This window comes from Chrysoperla carnea, chromosome 1 (assembly GCF_905475395.1).
Source record: "Chrysoperla carnea chromosome 1, inChrCarn1.1, whole genome shotgun sequence".
Lineage (NCBI taxonomy): Eukaryota > Metazoa > Arthropoda > Insecta > Neuroptera > Chrysopidae > Chrysoperla > Chrysoperla carnea.
In genome coordinates this window covers 43796560-43818018 of record NC_058337.1, presented here as the reverse complement: position 1 = coordinate 43818018, position 21459 = coordinate 43796560, and the positions used below count along the sequence as shown (strand labels likewise).

Sequence of the window (21459 nt, the reverse complement as noted above, 5' to 3'; positions counted from 1 at the left end):
ATACAGCTTGAGTGTAAAAAAATTGTTTACGTGTAAAATTAATTGATTATGCTAAAAAAATTAAATTAATTTGAAACTCTAAAATGTAAAAAAATGATTTGATTCTGAAATGTGCTATGATGTAATTAATATCAAAAAAATACGCATAAATAAAAGCTAAACAAATTAGTAAATAGTAATTTGATTGTTGATTAAAAAGAGTTTTTAAATTAATTCTGAGATTTAAAATAATAAATTCTTATAAAATTCATCTCAAATTTAATTATTTTTCTTTATTAGTAATAATAAATATTATTTGGTTTGGTTCTCAAAAATTAATTCTAAGAGTTTTTTTTTGTTTGTTTCTTTGTTTAATAATAAATATTATAAAATAGAAATTTCTGAAACAGAAGATTGTCACATCGTTCTGTTTCAGTATCATTTTAATCAAGTATTGTATAGAAAAAATTGTCTTTAAATATCAGTTTTAAAATTCCTTTGATTAAATTTTTTATTAAGTTACAATATGGCTTGGTTGTTTGTATGTCCACTACTTAAAACCTATTTGTCAATATCGTAAAAATATTCTTACTTTTCATAAACATTACTCTTATTTTGATGCATTACCATTGTTATTTTCTGTTATTTGCCCATTACGGAACTGTTTTTCTTCATCTGTAATTACTGTTACTAATTCCTCCACGGCTCTCCCTAATTCACCTAGAATTATAATACACAAAATAAATATATTTTTCCAATTTTTATTATTCCTAAACATTAGCCACACCCATATTATAAATTGTATTTGGAACTTCTTGTTCTTAAGTTTCAGTTAATTATTTTTTATTAACAATATAATAATCCATATATTAAGAAGTTGGTTCAAATCCGTAAAAGCTATATTTAATTTAGAAGTCACTATAATTAAAGATTTAACATACTAGTCTACATTTACAAATTTTCCATCTAAAATTAAACTGTAGCTGCATGTGTATGCGGTCAATGTTTCGGAGTGACACACGTTGATTTTGATTCGAAATTTAATATAAGAGGCAGAGAAAATTTTTGTAAGCCATTAGCATTTTTTAAAACCTCTCGATATCAAAAAGCCTAAAAGCCATTCAGCATCTCAGATTTTATTTTTTGTAACAAATACTTGGACTATTCATTCTGATTTCCAATATTGTACGCTCTATGTCACATATTATTAGTTTACTATTTTATTCTCAGTGTTAAACAAACCCTCATTTTTCTCAAAAAATATGATAATTCAGTGGACCCCCGGTAATCTGACAAACGTTTTGCAAGGCAGTGTCGGACTATCGAATTTCTCGGATTATAATACTGCCTAAGACCCCCCTCCCCTAAAGTCCGTAAATTTTTCAGAATTTTACACAAATCTAATGATAAGATTCTATATGTTATACTCTGAAGTACAAAGCATACTTCATTATGTATGTCGAATTTAAAAAGCAAATTGTGTTATGTTCTTAAGTAATTTCAGTTATTATTATGTAATTGTCAAAAAAATATTCAATAATAATAATAATAATACTTTTTATTCAAATATAAAAAATTTACAACGTATTGAATACGTCACAACAAAAAAAAAGTTCGGATTGTAAGAGCGCCGGATTAGCCAGGGGTCCACAACGTATGTATGTTTGCACAACGAGTGCGTAGCACGTATATATTGGACAATCGCAGAAGTATGTTAATAATGCGTTAGTATAGTTATCACACGTATATCATACCAAACTTTATCTTCGCCTCTAAAATGTGAAAATAAACGATAATTATTATTTAAAATTTGTTATGGCTTATTGAGAAAAATAGAAAATTTTAAAGTTATATAGTAACTGAATTCATTACCGCCCTAGTGCGGGAATGAATTCATTATCACACTAGGGCGGTAGTGAACTATTTTTGCCACGCATACTAAATGGGAAAACTACTTCTTTAACACGGGCGTAAATAAATACATTTTGAGTGGGCATATATTACACTTTTTTACATTTATTAAATATAAATACAAGTTACTTACCATTTACATACGACCTGGTTAGCATTAAAAACATAATTAGTATTAAAAAGTTGTTAAATATTACAAAACATGCTAAATATTAGTGTGTATGCATGCTAAATATTAGAATTAATAATAGTGTAAAAGAATAAAATTGTTTTAGAGTGAAAAAATTTGAATTTAAACAGAATTTGTTTAGAAATCATGCAAAACCGGTTTTTATGGCTACTAAACTAACATTTAGTAGCGCATAAAAATGATAGGTATATCATCACAACAGCTGTTAGTATACTTCAGAGTTAAATATAAAGTTTTAACTATTCACAGGTACTGAAGTTTTGCAAATAACTTTTTATTAGAAAAAATTCAGTACCTAAAACCATAGAAAATCGGTCATCATCTAATATATTTTAAGAAAAGTGGGAGGATTATACACCACATATCTAACGCGTTTTTATGATGACCATCATTTCTAGTTTTTGCACGGTTTGAATAGTTAAAATACATGAATACTGACTAAATGCTCTGCCAAAACAGAATTGTATATTATTAAATAAAATATACAGTTTTCGTTCAATCAACAATATTTATTTCAGACCTTCAACAATCTTTAACAAATTTTATTTTATTGATTCAATCGACTTACCGTGTGGAAATTAAGCTTTACATTCAATTCTGGGATCGTTTTGGAAAATTTTCGAATGTAGAGGATTCAAATATGGCAAACAAGTATAATTAATTGAATTCTTGATTGATCAAACAACGAATATTGGAGTAAACAATGAGCATTATTCTGAATTTTGACGAGTTTATAAATCCGATTAACCCTTAGCCTTCTATTCTAACATTTTAGCGCATCGAAACATGATCGCTACACAATGTACTGATTTATTCAGTGGATGTAAATAAGCAAAATTATTGTTAGATTGTATGATCGCGATTATTAGGACTTGTTTTAGGCTAAGAAAAACCTACAAATTACAAATTCTCAATACTTTTTTGACAGAATGTAAACGTTAACACTTTGTAATATAATAAAAGTAAACAACCATGCAAGTAAAAATATATTCGTGCTAAAAAATGCTTGAATACATAGACATTTTAAATATTATTAAGACCCACCTGCCCTGTGCATTAAATTACCAACAGCTTGATTCGATAATGAATGTGGTGGAGGAGGTGGGCGTATATCTTCTCGCTCCCCATTACCCCCACGTGCATCTTCTACCCAACGTCCACCTAATTTATTAAGCATTAATGTGTTACCCAACTTAAAGTTAAAAAATTATTTAAAATAATGAAAAAATGGTTGATGTAGAGAATATAAATAATTAAGCTCTATTTTTGAATGTTAAAAAATTTTTTTTGAAAACTTCTCTTCACTTAAAATAGTGCTTAAAATCTTGTTAGTAAATCCTTATTACCAAATGACGTGATAGAGAAAAGTGTGGAATATAAAATTATTACATACTTGGAGAATCATGGAAGTATCCATTGTGCAATTTAGCTGGTGAATCTGTTGCTAACTGCGATGCGGTAACCGAGCGTGTTTGTAATGTTCCTGTTGGTCGACCAGCAGCAGCTCCACCAGATGGTTCTTCTAAGAGCTGACGTAATCGTTGCAATTGTGCTTCTAATTGACGATTATGATCTTCTAATATTTGCATTCGGGCCTCCAAGCGTCCCTTATGTTGCCGTAATAATTTTGCCTCAGCTAACATATCTTGTCCAGGTGGTCCTTGTCCTCCACTAAGTAATTGGCCTTCTTCAGGACTTTGTTTGGATCTAAGTCTTTCATATTCTGCTTGTAATGTTGCATTTTCTTCTTCCAATTCTCTGCAATTACGTAAAAATTATGCAATTTTGGAAAATTCAGAATTTAAATGTCAGTGTAATTTACAAACCTTATCATTGCTTCTAATTCTTCACGTTGTTCTGCATCGATAGCAACCATAACTTGTACAGGACTGTGTGGTGCTGGAGGTAAATCACCCCCACCATTACTACCGTTTAATGATTGACAATATTGGGCAATTAGTTGATGTTCATCATCTCTGTGGAGATAAAATTAAATTTCTTTAATGTTTGTTTTTAAGTAAATGCAACACGTTAAACAATCACGGAACCAGTTTTTGAACTAAATATTGTAGGCTTATGGGATAGGAGTTAAACTTAAAAAATGAAATTTTGAACACAGGTATAGTCATTGTGACGGTTCATCATTTATACCAATACATGATCCAATCGATACCTAGGTAGTCACTTCCGATACTGAATTCATTGCGCTTAATAAGAGAGATGCTATTTTCCTACTAGTAGAAGCGATAAGCTTTGCTACTTGTTGAATGCCTTTACTTGTTGACGTTAACCATCAAGCTATCACATTAAATAAATAAAAATGGGTTTTCATAAAAAAAGCAATAACTCTAATCAAGTTAAGTAGTCGCATAAATTAGTAGAATATACTGAAAATAAAACAATTATTGTCGTCGTAACACCTTTTGGTAAATAACACAGAAAATAGCTCTGATCTTACAGGAAATGAGCTCCCTTAAAGATAAGGTTTATCACCATGTAAAATTTCAACTTCCTAGAACTTTGAACTTTCGGGGGCATAGAAGAACGTCGTATACCATACATTCCATAGATAATTATTATGATTACATTATTGATTACTTAAGAAAACATTTAATTGATGACTTACGAATCCGGTGTTGAATTAGTTCTAGTTCTTAGTTCAACTTCGGCTAAACGTGATGCATACATTTCAAGTCTTGAATGCATATCTTGCCCCAGAGCTGAATGTTGTGGTGAAGGTGCAGGGCTTTCTAAAGCATCACCTTCAAGTACTGATCTAACTGGTAAATAGCCAACTCGGGGATGCTTTTTGAAATAGCGTTTTGATTTGAATTTATTTCGTAGAGCTCTTGTGAAATCTCTCACATCTTCGCTCGATGTTGTCTGTAAACAAATACATATATTTATATAAATATGGACAAAATTATTTACTTAAAATTCACTTAAACTATTTATTATATCATTCACTTTCTTGCAGTAGAAATATTGCAAATTGACCTTGAGGTACAATTCTGGGCCAGAAATACTCTGACCCAAAATATTATCTTCTAATAACTTATCAAAAAAATTTCTCCAACCTTCGTCTTTTATTTTTTTAAATAGCTACGCCAAACTCATTTTTTAACTTCCTGAACTCAGTTAGCAAACCTTTGAAAGAATTTTCATATCTAATTCCTGCAAGACTTATTACACAATATTAAATTTTTGTAAATCGTCATTTTCATGAAGCCGAGCTTTGAAAACTGCCTGGGTAGATTACAAGTAGAATTGTAATTCTTTATTGTATGTATTATAATTTGGAGGTTTCTAGTGCATTGCATATTATTGTAAATTCTGATATGGTAGTAGCTACAAACTTGCTTAATATGAAAAAGAAAATACTTACAGCTGTGCAATATTCTTGCATAGGATGTGTCAACTTATGATTTTTAGCTTTACGTCCCGAGAAGAAACATGTCTGACACATATCGAAGTTGAAACATTTTAAACATCGATAACGGAAGCCAATAATTGGATATTCTTTGCAAATATTACATTTAGCTTGATGTTTTGCTGATTCTGCTGCAGCTAATCGGTGTAAAACGGGTAGCCACACCATACTTTGGGGTTCTTGTTGAAGCCAACTCAGAAAATGTACTGCCTGAAAATTATAAATTATCTTAATAACATAATTTTTTAAAATACATCCATTTCATACCTCAATTTCTGTCTTATCTGCACCTGCTTTTTCAAAACAACTTCTTACACTTGGTTCAATATTCGAACCGCCGAAAGCAGCTACTTCACCTAATTGTCGAGGAACTTGGATCGCATCATGTAATAGTAAACCCAATTTTCTTTGGTCTACAAGGCGATTTGGATCAGCAATCAGTCGAAATAGATCTAAAAGATTAAAAATATATTTTAGCAATATTACGATATTTTATTTGCTCGGTTATCGAATTTACTTTCTACCAATTGAATCCATATTTTTCAATTTTAATATGACTTTACGCAATAACGGGCGCATTTGACGAGGCCGCAAGGAGTAATTGGACTTTGAAAATGTCAATTTCTAAGAATTTGTTTTTGCAACAACTTTTTTGTTTTTACAATAAATGGTAAATTTAAAAATCGATTTTCTCGAGAATTGATGGGGCTAGCAGTTTCAGTCTTTTTAATTTCAATATCTCTTCGTCTGTTATGTATACAAAATAAATATGTAACACTGAAGTTAGTAGTACTGAAAATTATTATTTATGAAGAAGTCAAGTGAATCAGTAAGAGAAACACACATATTCATAATTTCATGAAGTCCAAAATCGGACTGACAAGTAACTAACAGGTAAGTTTGAGACTAGAGTACATTGTAATGTAATCGAATTTTCATCTTCTGGACTAGGCCAAAAATAGTTTGATCTAGAGAATTAGACCCATTTGGGAGAAATACTGTGAGGATTGTTCCTCGGGGAGAGTTATCTTCAATAATATTTGAACTCACAGAATAACGTAGATAATAGTACAAGTGACGGTATAAGGTCGATCTTTGCCCATCTGATAACCAGATGAGACATATTTTGTATGAATTTTTATTGATTTTTAAACACCCCTATCGTAGTTTTTCAATCGTTCATGGTTATTTTTAATTAAATTAATTTTTATCAATTTTTTCCGTGGTTTTTTTCTGGCAAGCTTTATACCATTATTTTCGTAATTAAATTATCTTTCATCTGATACCAATTTCGATAGGTCAACAGATCATTAAGTAGATCTGTTCATACCATATGAATAGGTAAGTCAAGTCAGGAAACTACACCGATCTGTCAACCAATCGAAATTGGTATTAGAGGAAATATAATTTAATTACTAAAACAATGGTATAGACTAATCTCTTAGATCATAACAAATGATGAATTATATAAAATACTTACATCTATACTTTTCTTCTAAATGTCCTCTACATAAAATCACCAGTCCAACTTTGAACGATAATACACGAAGTTGACCAGTCCTTTGACTATCATAAACATTAAGTAACCAATTGACAGCGAGATCTAAACATAATGGCACGTCAACTTGCGAAGGACGTTCAGCTGCAACACTTTCGTAAAGTGAACTTAAAACTGTAACCATATCAGGTATATCGATGAGTTTATCATTTTGTGCCCGTAAACCATGACTATCGAATGATTCTAGTGCTGATGATAAATTTAACAAATCCACTAGAAACAAAACAGACATAGTTGCAAATTATTTTCCACTCATGAGTATAAGGATGTTCTTTAGTGATCGCATTCGGACATGAATGGTATAGAGCAGGCTATAGAGCGTAAAATTTTATGTAGAAAATAGCTAAGAAGTTTTTAGATCCAATGTACCAATAACGATATTTAATTCATTAATTCTTATCATCTTCAATTTTGCACAAATAGTAGAAAATTTTTTTTAAAAATTTACTAATCATAGTCCAGTTAAAGATGTTACAAATACAGGAAAATGAAAGAAACCGCTCGCAATTTGTTTAAACCTCATTAACAATTTATTGTTTATTAACCAATAGAAACAATTACGACGCTAGCTCATGCGTTACTAATGATATTTGACTCCTAAGAAACACATTCTATGATGGCATTCCATGAGGTTTTAGCAAAATACGAGTGATTTTTTTTATTTTCGTTTATTAGTCGATTTTTGTAACATTTTTTACTGCACTATCATGAAAAATTTTAATTTTATTAGTAATAATTGAGAAATTTGCGAATTAAAAAAACAAGTGAAAACAAACAATTGACGGAGTTAATTGTTGAAATACCATGCATAGTCAGTGTTGATTTCTTTATCACATTACACATACAAACATGTGACACATACATAACTGATAATCAAGTATAGTACATAATGTAGAATTTCCGTCTAATTGGCGCCCTCACGGGTAAACAGTGATATTTACGAAAAAATGTTTCAAACAAAAGTTGTTTAATTTTTGATAAGGAACATTTTTTACATTTAAACTTTTGTTCTATCTCTAATGGTTTACAAGATGGGTCTTACAGACCCAAAACCCAATTGACCTATGATGCTCATTTACGAACTTGATCTCACTTTTTACGTCCTGAGTGCGCTGTAAAAATTTCACCTCGATATCTTTTTTCGTTTTTGAGTTATAGTGTCCACAGACGGACGGACGGACAACCGGAAATGGACTAATTAGGTGATTTTATGAACACCTATGACAAAATTTATTTCCTAGCATCATTATTTTTAAGCGTTACAAACTTGGGACTAAACTTAATATACTATGTATATTTCATATGCATGGTATAAAAACACTTAACGGAGCCCTATCTCGCTTACAATGCCTTGGATAGAAAAACTTCTAAGAACTTCTCTATGTGGAATTTTATGCATTATTTCACTATAATACTCGAATGTGGTCACTACGGAACATCCCATTTTGGAAAAAAAACTTACGACATAATTTTTTTTGTACAGCCCTCAATTTTAATGCAGTTCGATATGCAGAAAACCTGACTTCATTGAACTCTGTTAATGAATTCATAAGCTCTAACATTTTCGGATGGTCCCAATGCGTTGTTTCCAGTTGATGACTGAAACATTAAATATAACATTTAAACTCAATTTTAATCCTTACTGTAGGTATAATTTCAATAAAACATAAATTGTGTACTTACTTGATGTAATAAGGCACCTTATTAGGTGTAATTGCTCTTTCCCATGGTGGTTCCACGGATGCAGAAAGGAAACCTTGACTAGCTGTTGTGCCCCCACCAGTACAGACATCACTTAATGTTTTATATCTTTCATCTACCGCTAATTGTAATGTTTTCCATCTAAAATTAAATATGGGAAAATTATAATTAGTTTCTTAACAAATTTATGAAAGGTTTTCAAAAAGTTGGAAATTTTTATTTAATATTTGATGAAACTCCGTTGAAATTTTACGGCCATTACTCGTACCTTCTACAAATTTTTATTTAACTTGCTTTGTTGTCTATCTACAAATTTTTTGATCCAAATTTCGACTAATTGTATTTGAGCCAGAGCTTTGAAATTTTGCACACGAATTTATGTAATGACAATACAATATGGAATCTCACATAATTATATTAAATATAGCAGGTTATCCCACGTTGGCGAATTCAGTTTTGATTCACAATTACCTTGACATGAAGCGAGGATCAAACAAATTTTTTTTGGAGGGTTAGATGCATTTTTTGATTAATAAATAATTTTACAATTTTAAGCTCTTAATTCTTAGTCTGGTCGTAGCATTGGTTTACGTTAAGAAAATACGAAAATCTAGTTCAATTTGTGATTTACGATTCTACAAGTTTCTGAGATTCGACTGAAAATGCTTTGGGATACCGTTCTTGGTATAGGATTTAGGGAGAAATCGCAGAAACAATTAATCCAATTGTCAAATGAACTAGATTTTTGTTAAAACAAATTGCGCTAAAATTTTTATGCACATTGGAGATACAAATTTTGATATTTTATAATTTTCTGAAAGGATTAGTAATTTTCTCAAGAATTCTTTAAAAAATCGAAAAAATTAAAAAAAAGTCTTTGTTTCGGAATCTGATAGAATACGGGTAATTGTGAAAAAAAATAAAAATTCATTCAAGAATTGGGGGAGTAGGTTTTGAGATATTCAGATAGAATATGAACATCATTTGAAGAACAAAGTCAAATGACCTTGAAACTAGAATTTCCGGTAAAAGTCATGTATACAGATGGATGTCCTCTATTGTCTTAGACAAATTTTAGATAAACAATTTTTCTGTAGTGGTTTCTTTGGATTAAGTAAACAATTTTTCTGTAGTGGTTTCTTTGCAATAATGAGATATTTTTCCGAAAGCTACCCATTTTCGAAAAAATGTTTAAAATTAACTATTACAGCAACCCGGAGACCTAGGTTCAATCTGCTATCAGAACATGATGACCCAATCAAACTCTACAACCTTTGTTTAAGTTATTTTTCGATTGGTTAATTACAAAACAAGCTATTAGCCCTAATAGATTAAAATGGTTCACCTGTATATAGTAATTTTAATCCAAAAATACATACATCAGGATCATTTAACCATTAGATGAGTAGTATTCGAAATTTTCGCTTAGAATCCTATAAGTATTAAAAAGCTTTAATTTCGGAGCGATTCTTGAGATATCTCGAAAAATACTCATCTAATCATCAAATATTATATATTATGTTTTTCGATTCTAAATTACTCTGAATAACCCATAGACACGTTCAAATTTGATTAATTTGGGATTGAACAACAATTTCTAAGTCAATCTATTCGACCAACCGTCGAAGCGGATTAAATTACTTTTTTATTATTTAAAATAAAAATTATTATAGGTGGAGGATAAAATTTTGTACACCAATACGAAAAGGAATAATGAATCCAAAATTGATACGAAATATTACAAAAAATGGTTCAGTGATTGTGTTCCCAAACATACGATTGGGGAATAAGTAACAATTTTGAAAAAACATTTAAAATAAAATAAACAATGACCTGGTATTAAGATCTTCTAGTTGACGTAATGTCGCTGGAGGGATATGTACACCACCTGCTGAGAATGCACCAGCTTGATCATTCACATCGTCTAATGTACGTTGTAATGGCCCCAGACGTTCACCAAAACGTGCCAATTGTTGTTGTAAATCACGCGCATCATTTGCGTCGTTTGGATTTGTCCAGCTAGCACGTACTTGTTCAACAGCTGACATTCGAGCTGATACATCTTCTAAGGATTTTTGGAAAACTCGTAAATTCTGAAAGAAAAGAAAAAAATTTAGTTGACTTTTTGAATTTAATGTACTTTATTTAAATTTACAAGAATAATAATTTAAAAAATCCTGAATACACATCATGAGACTAGACTAGAAATAATTTTTGGTTTATTCTTTATACCATGTGCTTTTTTATAAAGGAAATAAAGCCCTTATTTAACGGCGCTAACTTTTTCTCCCCTCCGTGCAGAAAGTGTTAACTTTCGTTCCGCTGTGCAAAACAAAGTTGCCACTTTCTGTCTCCGTTGAGGGGAAAAATAGTATACACACCACAGGAGTAAGTAAACAACGTCTCAGATCTCATGTTTGCCACCCTCGCATTCCCCACGGGCGACGATGAACATGATATCTAAGATACTGATGCTACTATTTTTTATTTCATTCATGAGTAAGACTAAAAAATGATATAAATGAAACAGAATCTTCGAGTATATTGGATTTTATTAGAGTCGGCTTTTGTATACGCGATAGATGATTAAACCTGGATTAAATCTCAAAATACTTGACCACAAAGTCGATACTATTTGTAAAAAGATTGACGGGCCGGGCACGAGAGAGGTTTTAAGATATTGTCTCATACGATATTACCTACATGGTTATTACATCAACGTTTTGAGAGTTATTCGTAAATTTTAAAAAGGTTTTAAATCTATTCAATTAAATTATAGCTTTTTGAATGAGAAGCAAATAATTGCTGTTGGTTGAACAACGTTTTTGGGAATTGCGTCGGTTCATTTCCTGGTACCAGACCCTGGGTTCTTAAAATTTTTTGTACCATAATCCAGACAGTCAGCCACAAGTTATAATAGGTATTAGTTTCATTATTATTAATTTCCAGCGATTATACCGAAAATTGTTTCTGTTTATTACCATCAAACTATATGAATACCATCTTATTTATTTTGTAATGAATAATTTTATTGAGGAAGTTTGGAAATGTTTGTTGGTGTAGCAAGTGCAGAAAACTAAACAAAGTTAAAAATTTATAATTTTTTGCAATAGACCTTTTCATTTTAAAATCACGATTCACTTTTGTTTCGGACTAAATGATTTATTACCAATGTGATAAAATGAATAACAAATATCTTAGTCCAACTTATTGCTGCCAGTGTAAAAAAAACTCGTAGCGCAGGACCTGAGTTAGCAAAGCGAATTCCACAATGGTCAATTTTGACATCTATTAAGTAGGATCCATGAACATTTGAAAAAATTTTTCCCACATTCCATCATCAGTACAAATTAAGCAATAGCTGCATTTCCTTCGGCAATTGGTTAAAAATAAACTCTGCACTTGCGCTTATTACGTGATAGAAAGGTCTATTAAACTAAATTCTATCTGAGGCGAATAGTTTTAAATCTTATCAACAATCTTATATCTTTTATTTTAAATTAACTAATACTTGTAAATCAATACAAAAGAAACTAATACCTTATTATATTGTATATTTACTTGTGCATCTCTTTATGTAAAGCTCAGTAGTCCTCTCGGGAGCATGGGTTATTGACGTCTGGGTTATTTACCATGTGAGGTCAACTCTGATATGTCAGGGTTAGGATTCGTAGATAAATAGACACTTTATATGCTCTTTATTAAATTTAATAAAAATCATTCTATACATGAAAAAAATGAATGATATTTTCAATAAAAAAAAATCATTCGCTGAATAACATAACCGGTAATTGAATAGAAATAAGTTCTTAATACCTCTTCTTCTTGTTCAAGTAGAATCATTAATTCTTGATAGAATTTCTCTGCATCAGTAAGTTCCATTTTATTGATGATTTCACTAGTTGAAATCGCCATCATTATCATGGCCAATCAAAACGTTCACGAGATATTTTTCAAAATTAAATTATATTGTATATAATATAGATAGAAATCTTTTTATTAACGTTTGAAGTGTTCACTGTCATTAGTAATTGATTGATTCATTATATACCGATATACTATCTAGTGTTTAATGTCACTGTATAACTTGACTAGTGTGGTTGATACTAATATTATTCATTATAATAAATTAATTACTTATTAATTTATTGTTTCACATTTTATTGTCTTGTTAACATATTTTAAGAATTTCACAATTAATTAATTGATTTAGTCATTTATTTTATTTTATTTTTTAAACTTTAATACAATTTTATTCTGTGTTAATCTAAAGTTATTAAAAAATCATTTATTTTAATAACGTTTTTTAAAGAAAGGAATGTTGTTTCGTTAAATGTGTATAAAAAGTTGTTGCTGTTGAAAAGTTATTTATTATCATTTATTATAAGTGATATAAATACATAAGTAAAAAGTTAATTAAATAATGCAAAATCTGAATAGACAGTAAGATAACAGCACATTTGGACATCGGATTTTTTTTACTTATGACTCGGAGGGAGTGAAGGCATAGTAAAGTATTGATGAGAAAAATTCATTAACATTTCCCCTTTAATATTACTTCTTTAGACCTTATGCCATTATTAATTTATTTACTTCTTTAAAATCACACGTGTGGCAACACCTTTTAGCTCTTTAACAAACCGGATATGAACATTCTACCTAATTTAGTATGGAATTAACAGGCTTTTTTCCACACGTTCATTTGCATCAAATTTCCAACAAATATCGAAAATCTTAACGATTAAGGGGGTCACTTTATTACAAAAGATACTCAGAATTATTGACTTAAGCGAGTTATGTAAAAATATCAGTATAATCGGAAGTACCGCAAATCTGATAATATTTTAGGCGGATGTATCCCAAGCAGTTATGGTGGAATATCAATTTTCATATTTCTATTATGTCTGGTTTTCCAGAAACTTCTTATGGGCGGTCAGCCTAAGACACCCTGTCTACTTGAAAGATAGTTGGGTGAATTTAAATTGAATTATTAGTGCCGTTCGCGAAAATATTCAAAACTATATTTATCTATATTAACATTTTTTTTTTGTTTATATTGGATAAAATAAAAAAATTCTGGACCGATTTTAAAAAATCTTTCGACGATATATTTGCTATATTATCAGCATGTAATATAAACTGTAAATGATAATTAAAAAAAATAGGGTTCCGCAAAAAAAAAAAATTAAAACCAATGAATTTGAAAACAAAAGCGAGGATAAGTGAGGGCAAATAGAAAAAAAATAGTCAAAAAGTGATTAGAATATATTTTTATATGAATGGCAAATATTTGACCAGAACCACAAAAAAATTTTTATTTTCGTCAATAACGAATTTTCGGAAAAAACCCGTACTTTTTTTCTTAAATGCTTATACCTAGAAAATGGCGAGGTTAGATAAAAAATGCCAAGATAAAAAATCTTAGAACCGTCCAAAATATAAAATTCCATAGTTTTTTTAAATGTTAAATAAAGAAAATGTGGCTCCCATAAAAATCTACAGGCGCGATGTTGATTCCTGGGCCAAATGCTTTATTTCCTCGATTAACAATCAATGTGTGAAAATTCATATTAATAATATAATGAAAATTTTATAAATATCTACACGCAACGTGTAGGTACACATATTTTAATGCAATAATAACGATGCAAATAAAAAAAAAATCTAATCTAATTAACGTATTTTGTGAAAAGAAATATTTTAATTAAAAAAATCTTTTTTTTGTGGCCACATTCCATTATTTGTGTTCCATAGTAATAAAATAAAGTAGGGAGGTATGTATGTAAACTACAAACGAACATTTCTGGAATGCTTTAATAAATAATGCATGTAAAATACATATTCATCAAATACCTATTTATTGTTTATTATTTATGTTTTATTAGGTAAAATAGTAAGGGAAGGTGTAATACTTTAAATCAAAACTTACATTTACAAAATTTTAAAACCATGCACTAAAATATCATAATGTTTCTGTTAATAGAACTGTTATTCCTCAAGACTATGTATTTTTTTCTAGAATTTAAATATTATACAACTATCGATAAAAACATGCGAAATATGGTTACATGATGTGTGAACTAGTTATGTTTTCACTATCCGGCCGGATATCGGATAGTAATCTAATATCAGACCGAATTCCGGATAGTAATATTCAAAAAGTTCACAATATTTTACAAAAGTTAATTTTAATAATCGTATGTCAAAAGTGTTTGTTTTATTGATAATTTTAGTGCTAAAAATTAACAAGTGGCAAATTGTGGTGAATGAATACCAAATTTTTCGCATTTGTTTGTAAAAGGTGACTCGTCTTGGCTTCGTATACCAGCTTCTGAAAATTGCCTTTCGCTGTAAACGCCACTGCCGGACGCAGAAAGATAAACTCTAACAAATCTTGACAACTGCGGGTACTGATTCAAATTAACTGACCACTAAATGTATGGGTCGTGATTGCGATCGATTCAAGATGTATTTAATACAAAGATAATCTTGTTAGCAATTGGTTTTTATTTTTCTTCATCACTACTATTATCCTTTGTCACTTCATTGAAACAGTCCCAAAAAGTGTCATGGGCTTCACGTGTGAGCAGTTGATGAAGACGGCGATGATCTGTTATTGTCAGAAGAAGATTTGTCGAGTTTTTTTTATATACTCTATCATGATTTTCTGTCGGGCTCTTGCAGTTACAAGAAGTCCTAAATAATCTGATATGAACCACGACGACAAGTTAAATAAAGTGGAACTACCGGGCCGAATATCCGGTAGTCGGATATCACTCCGGCCACGTATCTTGCCGAATATCTGGAATTCGGAATTCGGTATCATACCGTTTCATCTCTAGTGTGAACCGTTGTACCAAATCATAATGTACTGTGGGTCAGATCGTAATTATATTTAGAATTTCCTCTACTGATTATACCAGAAAGTGCTCCCTTTACGACGCAATTGTTAAAGTTAACTGTAACGATTCATAGAATGTAGGGAACAGTGTCATATAGAATGTTAATATATATGATTGAAACATTGACTCTATACGTCTTTCTTACAGGAATTAACATTGACTCTATACGTTTTTTTTACAGGAAAATTTTTATTTTGTAAAAATACGACATGAAAGCCAATCGTCCTCATACCTGCATTTTGATATATCTCTCATTTCAATACAAATATTGTTCAGTAAATAGCAATACCTGCTAAAAAATTGAACATTCTACCGAGAAGAATGATTCATTGTACTTTAGGTGCTACATCTCACCCTATTATTGTAACTATTATTATTATACTTTTAGGATTCACTATATTCACAGGATGTTCGAATACAGCTCCAATGCTGTATAGATATTCTATCCATTAATTTTTAAAGATTAAGCTTTCGAAAAATTTTAAAAGTAGCAATACTACTCGATATCAAGTATCGTTAATTTTGTAAGAATTGCAATTTTGGGTTGGGAAATTTTTGTAGGAATTCTGTAGTCATTTAACACTGTCTGTATTCCTGCTTTAAACAACTTCTATGGATACAAAAAAAATAAAAAAAATAAAATAAAATATGCATAGTAAGGTAAAAAATAATATTCAAAGAATTTTTACTGTCCGGCTTCTATATTCACATTTTATACATAACTGTAATTATGTCAAAGAATAAAAAATACATCTTTGATATAAAGTAAATGATAACAGTAGGCGATACAGTAAAACTGTAAATACATCAAATGCATTTAAATGTAAAATCCATGAAGACTTAAGGAAGAATGAGCATGACAACAATGTTTGATTTAAAGGCTCAAAATTTTTGTATAGGCAGACTTTTACTCAAAGAATATGTGGTTAAAATTTCAGCATACTTCTTGAAGGAAGGAATATAAAAAAACGACATATTTTGAAAGTTTTATAACTTCATGAATGTAGACGAAAAATAAGAATAAAAATTTTCGATATGTGCCTTGGTTTTCGATAGATCGAAAGCTGAAAAATTAAGCAAAATTTTTAATTTTCGATATTTTGAAAATTACGCCAGATATCGAAAAATTGTATTCTTACTTTTCGTCTTGGCCCCACTACCATGCTCATACATCTTGAAGGTAAATTGGCTACTAAAAGTACAAAATTTAACTGTAACTACATACAGTCTTTATAAATTATAATATAATCATTATTATTAACTTGATTAGAGTGATTATTATTCAGAAAATGTACTCAGACTTCATGATTTAAAAAAAAACTACACCTGCTTTAAACGTTATTTTGTATAATCACTTTATTTACGAGTTATAATGTATTAGAAGAGAACTTGTAAATAAAGTCAATATAAAAACCCCGCCGTCCGTGAATCCAAAATATGAGCCACAGTTTCTTTAGAACGTCGAGCTGCAACTCTAATGCTGTTTTTTTGTTATGATGGCAGGGGTGATAAAATTATAAAGATTAACGAAGAAGATATTTTTCTTGTATATATTCATAAAGTTTTTAACTGATTTCGTTTCAATCATTTCACTTTTCCAAATTATTTTTTAAAGAAATATTCTATGGTATAAATTAATTTTAATTAATTTGATTTTCCCCAAATTTATAATTATAAATCCTCTGACTCCACTAACATAAATTGATAGGATTACGAAATGTAACGATTTCACGGTTATTTTTTAAACAAAATTTAATAATAAATCGTTATATTTCGAAGTAAACGTGCATTAAAATTATCGGTCTAGGCTAGAAATGTTTCTTGAAATAATTCTAACAATTGATATGAGTTGCGTCGGGATTCAATCCCTCAGAGTCGTTTTTTGCGTTAAGGTATGCTTTGTTATTGAAATTGTATGTCTGACAGTTGTCAATGTGTTTATTTGAATTTACCTATGAATACTTTTGATTCACTTGATATACTTTTATTAGTTTTATAAAAATATTTAATAATGAAACAAGTTTGTTTTTTTGTAAAAAACTACGTTACATTTGTCATAGACATAATAATTCTCTTTGATATACAGTTACAGAGTGAGTAAGTAAGAACACGTTTCAATGTGTACTAGGATGTTACTCTATTTCTATTTTGAAATGAAACAGCTTTATAGAAGCAAATTTAATGAGAGTTCCATCCTTGTATATTTTGTAAAACATTCAACTCAAAATAAAGGGTAATAAAGGGAAAATACTTCAAGTCGAAATGAAACGCATAAAAATAATAAAAAGTATTCGGATCATTGGAAAGCTAACTTTATGCCATTTGTGTTAAAGCCTCAGGTAAAACCGTGAAAATTGCGGCTTTTTTCAGATTTTGGCGATCATAAACCTAAAGGACTAGTTTTTAATGGTCAGAAATTTTTTAAGTAGACTAATTTTGCTACAGTATGGGACTAGAATTGTCTCAGTAGATCCAATAGTTTCCGAGATAAAGCCTTCCAAAGTTTTTCATTTCTTTGAACTTCGCAAGCTCTAATGTATAAAGTTACTGTATTTTTTCAGAAAAACAACAGTTAGTTCGTTTAATAAATATGGTGGAAGCGCAAATAAATATTTAGTATGTACGTACTGTGCAGCAAGAAATCTTTCTTGTATATAAGAGCAAATATTTGTTTATAATGACTTTGATATGAATTGCCTAAGCAATAATTGATTAAAAATATCATTCTTATGGAAAATAATAACATCATTTACTCAAGTTTATTATGAAATTGAAAACATTCAAATAATAATCGAAAATTTGCATGCATAAAATTCGATTCATTCTGTAGGTATATAACGGATAGAAAAGAATTTACAATTTGAAGAAAAAAAGTATTGATATTAGTTTAAAAAACAAGCAATTTAACCAGAATGGAAAGCTACTGCCATAGTATCTAAAAAAACACGTTATTATTAACAATATTATTAACTTATAAAAATAATTGAAAGCTGCTTATGAAATGTTAATCAGAACGAGTTACATTAGTTCGCGACAGTTTTTTTCAAGGAGGAAATTTTAAAAAAATGCTATTTTATAATTGATATCAATTAACCTTAATTTTTTAATTCCTTGGTTATTATTTTTAAAATTGTAATTTAGGTCCCATATCTTTTATTTAGGCTACCTCTTCTTGTGTGTCGGATGATTTGGATTTATTTGCATCGAGACCTGTTTGTTGTGTTGGGAAAATTTTCTTTTTTTACTATTAAAAGTCAAATTAAAGTAAAAACTTACAGCGGTTACATATGTATAACAATTGATATGCCCAATTATTGTTTTCGTACAAGAATTTTGTATCGAGATTTGTATGTTTACAATAAATGTAAATATACTTTCAAGCTTACATTCCTAAATGTCATTGAAAAGATTCCTTTTTTGTTGAAAAAGTATACCCTAACATATATTTGTCAGAAATAGTATTTTTCATTTTGTCTATCAAGACATTAATGAAATTCTTCTTTTGTATCCAGACTAGTTGAGTATTACAACGTTGTTTAGAAAATATACCAGAAAACGTTAACACTAAATTTGTTTCTAATTAAAATTTTATCGCGTTATGAGTTTATTTATCAAAATAATATCACTAGCGATATTTTTATAGGAAAAAAGAGAAATACTACATTATAACAGGCGTGGACCCAGGAGCGTTTTTCATAGTTGGCACATTTTTTAAATTCGACAGCATAAACGAGATGTTAGATGTTTTTTTATTGTAAATATTTCAGGTTTATCTTGCAGAAGCATTAAATTTGAACTTTTCTTTCAAGGTCATTTAAAAATGAACTCAAATTCGTAGCCAATAAGAAAAAAAAGGAGAAAAATAAGAAAGTTGATTTATGAAATAACAAACAACTTTTGTTGGAAACATTTTTTCGTCAATCTTATAATTTCGATTTGTTCTCTTACTCCAAAAACTGAGCGCATGACACATACTTTCTTAACAGTACAGTTTAGTACATTTGCAAAAAAATATTTCCAACAAAAGCTGTATGTTGTTTTATAAAGAACCACATTCTAATTTAAAGTCTTCTTCTATCTCTTATTAGTTCAGACCATGAATTTCTTTTTTAAAAGATATTAAAAGTCAATGATTAATTTACGGCTTCTATGAGATGACCACTTCAAGTAAAACAACTTTTACTTGGGACATTTTTTCAAAAGTCCTTTGACGAAGATTTTCAGCTGGATTGTTAGTCAGTTAGTCAGCGAAGATGCCAGCTGGATAAAATGGAATACCTGGTATATTCATAACCAGGTAAGTTTATTGCTATTATTTAATATAATAACTAAGTTTATTGCTATTATTCAATGAATATTCTAGGGTTCAGTTTTTAAGATTTTGTACCAGAAGGGTAACCAACGGACCCCTATTACTAAGACTCCATTGTCCGTCTGTTTGTCTTTCAGCGGACTGCATCTCATTAACCGCAATAGTTAAACAGCTAAAATTTTAACAAAGTGTGTATGACTTTAGTGCTATAACAACAAAAGGTTCTGTGCTTTTTTTCAAAAGTAATTAATAAAAACTTGTACGATGGTACGAAACCCTCCGTGTGCGAGTTTGACTCGCACTTGTCCGTTTTGACCGTTTTTTTAATAGTTACATTCGTTTATTTCTTATATGAGTAATCGTCGACACTTACATGTCAACAGACAGACAACTGACAAGCCATAAAATAATCTAATTTTTTCAATTAGGCTTCAAAAATAATGCTCCATGTTGCAGACAAAATTCATATTTGATAAAAGTATTTGAAAAATCGTACATTTACATAATAAAAAACCAATTAATGCTGTTTAGAATTATCGAAACATAAAAGAAAAAAAATTCCAGTTGTACTAGAATCACGTTTATTTGGGTGGTAGTTTGTCCACATGTCTTCTATTCTGTCTCCAAAATAAAATGTTTTAGACGTGAAAATTGGTGCGATTGGTATTATTGCTACGTGATCACACGTACAAAATATAGTAATGGAATACAAAAGGTATGTTTTATCTTTCACAAAAAATCGCCAACGAAGACAGGAATTATCTACATAAAAAAGAAGAGGTAGCTATTGACAAACAAATTAAAAATTTTGGTCAACATTTCTGTAGAAAACTACCAGTTATTTCATTCAATGGTAAACGATGTACCGATACGGAGCCAGATAAAAGCTAAGAACGTCATCCAAGAAACCATACAATTTGTTTTTGCAAACATTCGATTGGTTTATGTTTATTATAACTATTAATTGAAATTAAATTTTTTTTATTGCTTCAATCGACGTTTGTTATCGAGCCAAAACTGCGAAAATATGAAGAATTTAAATAAACAAATAGAAAGAGAGAGAAAAAGTAGTAGCCCTTATGTTTGGATTGTCTGTCTTTCGCGGCTGACTTTATTCTGCAGTTATTATATTAGTTAATGATGTTTAAGAAAATACTACCTCCAGCTAATTACACCGATTAACAATTCTGAAAAAAAATCAGGTGTATGTTTGTGAAAAAATAAATTCTCCTCTTGGGAGAGAAAAAAGGATTTAAAAAAACTATTTTAAAAATCTAAAACAGAGCAAAGCATTGATGTTGTTATCTCTTACTTTTGTGTATATGTATTATATGAAATGAACCCTTATATTTATAAATGGTGTGATTCAAGTGCACACATTTGGTGAACTTTTATTACATTTAGATGTCTGATATAAAATTTATACTGGCATACAGCAATAATTTATTCAAAAGTATATGGAGTTATAAAATCTAA

The 21459-nt window shown here is 29.7% G+C and overlaps 1 protein-coding gene across 1 annotated transcript in view; it reads right to left on the bottom strand.

The window, feature by feature from the left end:
* Nucleotides 1-352: 352 nt before the first annotated feature.
* LOC123305133 (dystrophin, isoforms A/C/F/G/H-like) overlaps nucleotides 353-21459 on the bottom strand; it is a 794529-nt gene continuing 773422 nt past the window's right edge. Inside the window, 10 exon segments of the mRNA XM_044886763.1 lie at nucleotides 353-699; nucleotides 3125-3241; nucleotides 3474-3838; nucleotides 3907-4056; nucleotides 4707-4963; nucleotides 5466-5962; nucleotides 6991-7281; nucleotides 8531-8667; nucleotides 8752-8910; nucleotides 10603-10862. Coding sequence (XP_044742698.1) covers nucleotides 590-699; nucleotides 3125-3241; nucleotides 3474-3838; nucleotides 3907-4056; nucleotides 4707-4963; nucleotides 5466-5962; nucleotides 6991-7281; nucleotides 8531-8667; nucleotides 8752-8910; nucleotides 10603-10862 — 2343 coding nt within the window. The 3' untranslated portion in view covers nucleotides 353-589.